This window comes from Nicotiana tabacum, chromosome 23 (genome assembly GCF_000715075.1).
Source record: "Nicotiana tabacum cultivar K326 chromosome 23, ASM71507v2, whole genome shotgun sequence".
NCBI lineage: Eukaryota > Viridiplantae > Streptophyta > Magnoliopsida > Solanales > Solanaceae > Nicotiana > Nicotiana tabacum.
This window is the reverse complement of record NC_134102.1, coordinates 126253168-126254335: the sequence shown is the minus strand read 5'-3', so window position 1 is coordinate 126254335 and position 1168 is coordinate 126253168. Positions and strand designations below refer to the sequence as shown.

Below are 1168 nucleotides of genomic sequence, written 5' to 3'. Positions count from 1 at the left end.
AAATTTATTACAAATGCAAATTAAATTGGATACAGCGGATAGAAAATAAGGCAACGAGCCTTCCTTCTAACCTTATAGAATACAATTATATCTCCCGAGTAATATGAACCATAAGAATACAAAATACGAATAACATTGAAGGAAACATTAATTAAGTGGAAATTTTCGAAATGGTGGAGGAAAAAAGAAAACCAAATGGCTTATGCGCATTGGAAGTTCTTGGGAGCATACTTTCCACAGTTGTTGAGCAACAAGCTAAGGGAAAGAGGGACATTAAGGTTAATTCCCAACACATTGGCTTTAATAGCAGTACAAAGGCAAACTGCAGCATCAACATCAGCAAGTCCTTGAATTAGAGAGCAACACTCAGTCTTGGCTGGGCTACTTCCAATAACAAGGTGCACCAAGTCATTCAACAAGTTGGCACACACATTTAGCTTAAGTGTGTCCTTTGGGCACTTACCATTTGATGACGGGGTTGATGGGGTAGAAGGGGTAGGGGTAGGCTTGGGGTGGGGCTTGGGGGTAGGGTGGGGCTTGGGGTGTGGGGGTGGTGGGCATGGGACATCAGTGGAGCTAACCATAGTGAAGAAGAGAATGTTCAAAGTGAGGAGAAGGGCAATGGAGGATACAGCAAACTTAGCCATTTTTTCAGTGTTAATTAGCACTCTCAACTATTTAATATGGCTAATGAAGTGAAAATGCTGTTTCTTGGTATTTGGAAATGATAAAATGAGTGGGTATTTATAGATGGAAATATCCTGAATATATTTGCATTTATTACTTCAATTATGTGATACTAATGAAGAAAATAGAGAGAGGCTCATGTGAATAGAGAATATCTACACAAAGCTGGCAAATGCAACTTGAGATGCTACTATTATTGGATTATAAACTTGTAGTTTTGTGGATTTCATTAGTTGTCTATTATCTTCTTCCTCAAAGATAAAATTATCCATCCTTTATTTTCACATGGGACTTAGATTATTCTCCTTAATTAATTATTTGAACATTGATCCTGAACATGCTGGAGCTGGACCTGTGCCAAGACCTGGATCCCATCAAGATTAATTCTTTTGGTCAGTTTGGACTTTGGAAGCTAGTAGTAAGAAGCTGTCTGTTTTGTTCTAGTCAGGGGCGTACCTAGCCTTCTAATACCGAGTTTAAT

At 38.6% G+C, this 1168-nt stretch overlaps 1 protein-coding gene across 1 annotated transcript; it reads right to left on the bottom strand.

The window, feature by feature from the left end:
• Nucleotides 1–200: 200 nt before the first annotated feature.
• LOC107827431 (14 kDa proline-rich protein DC2.15-like) lies at nucleotides 201–647 on the bottom strand. Its single transcript, XM_075245855.1, has one exon. The coding sequence runs from the start codon at nucleotides 645–647 to the stop codon at nucleotides 201–203; it is 447 nt and encodes a 148-aa protein (XP_075101956.1).
• Between the last annotated feature and the right edge of the window lie 521 nt (nucleotides 648–1168).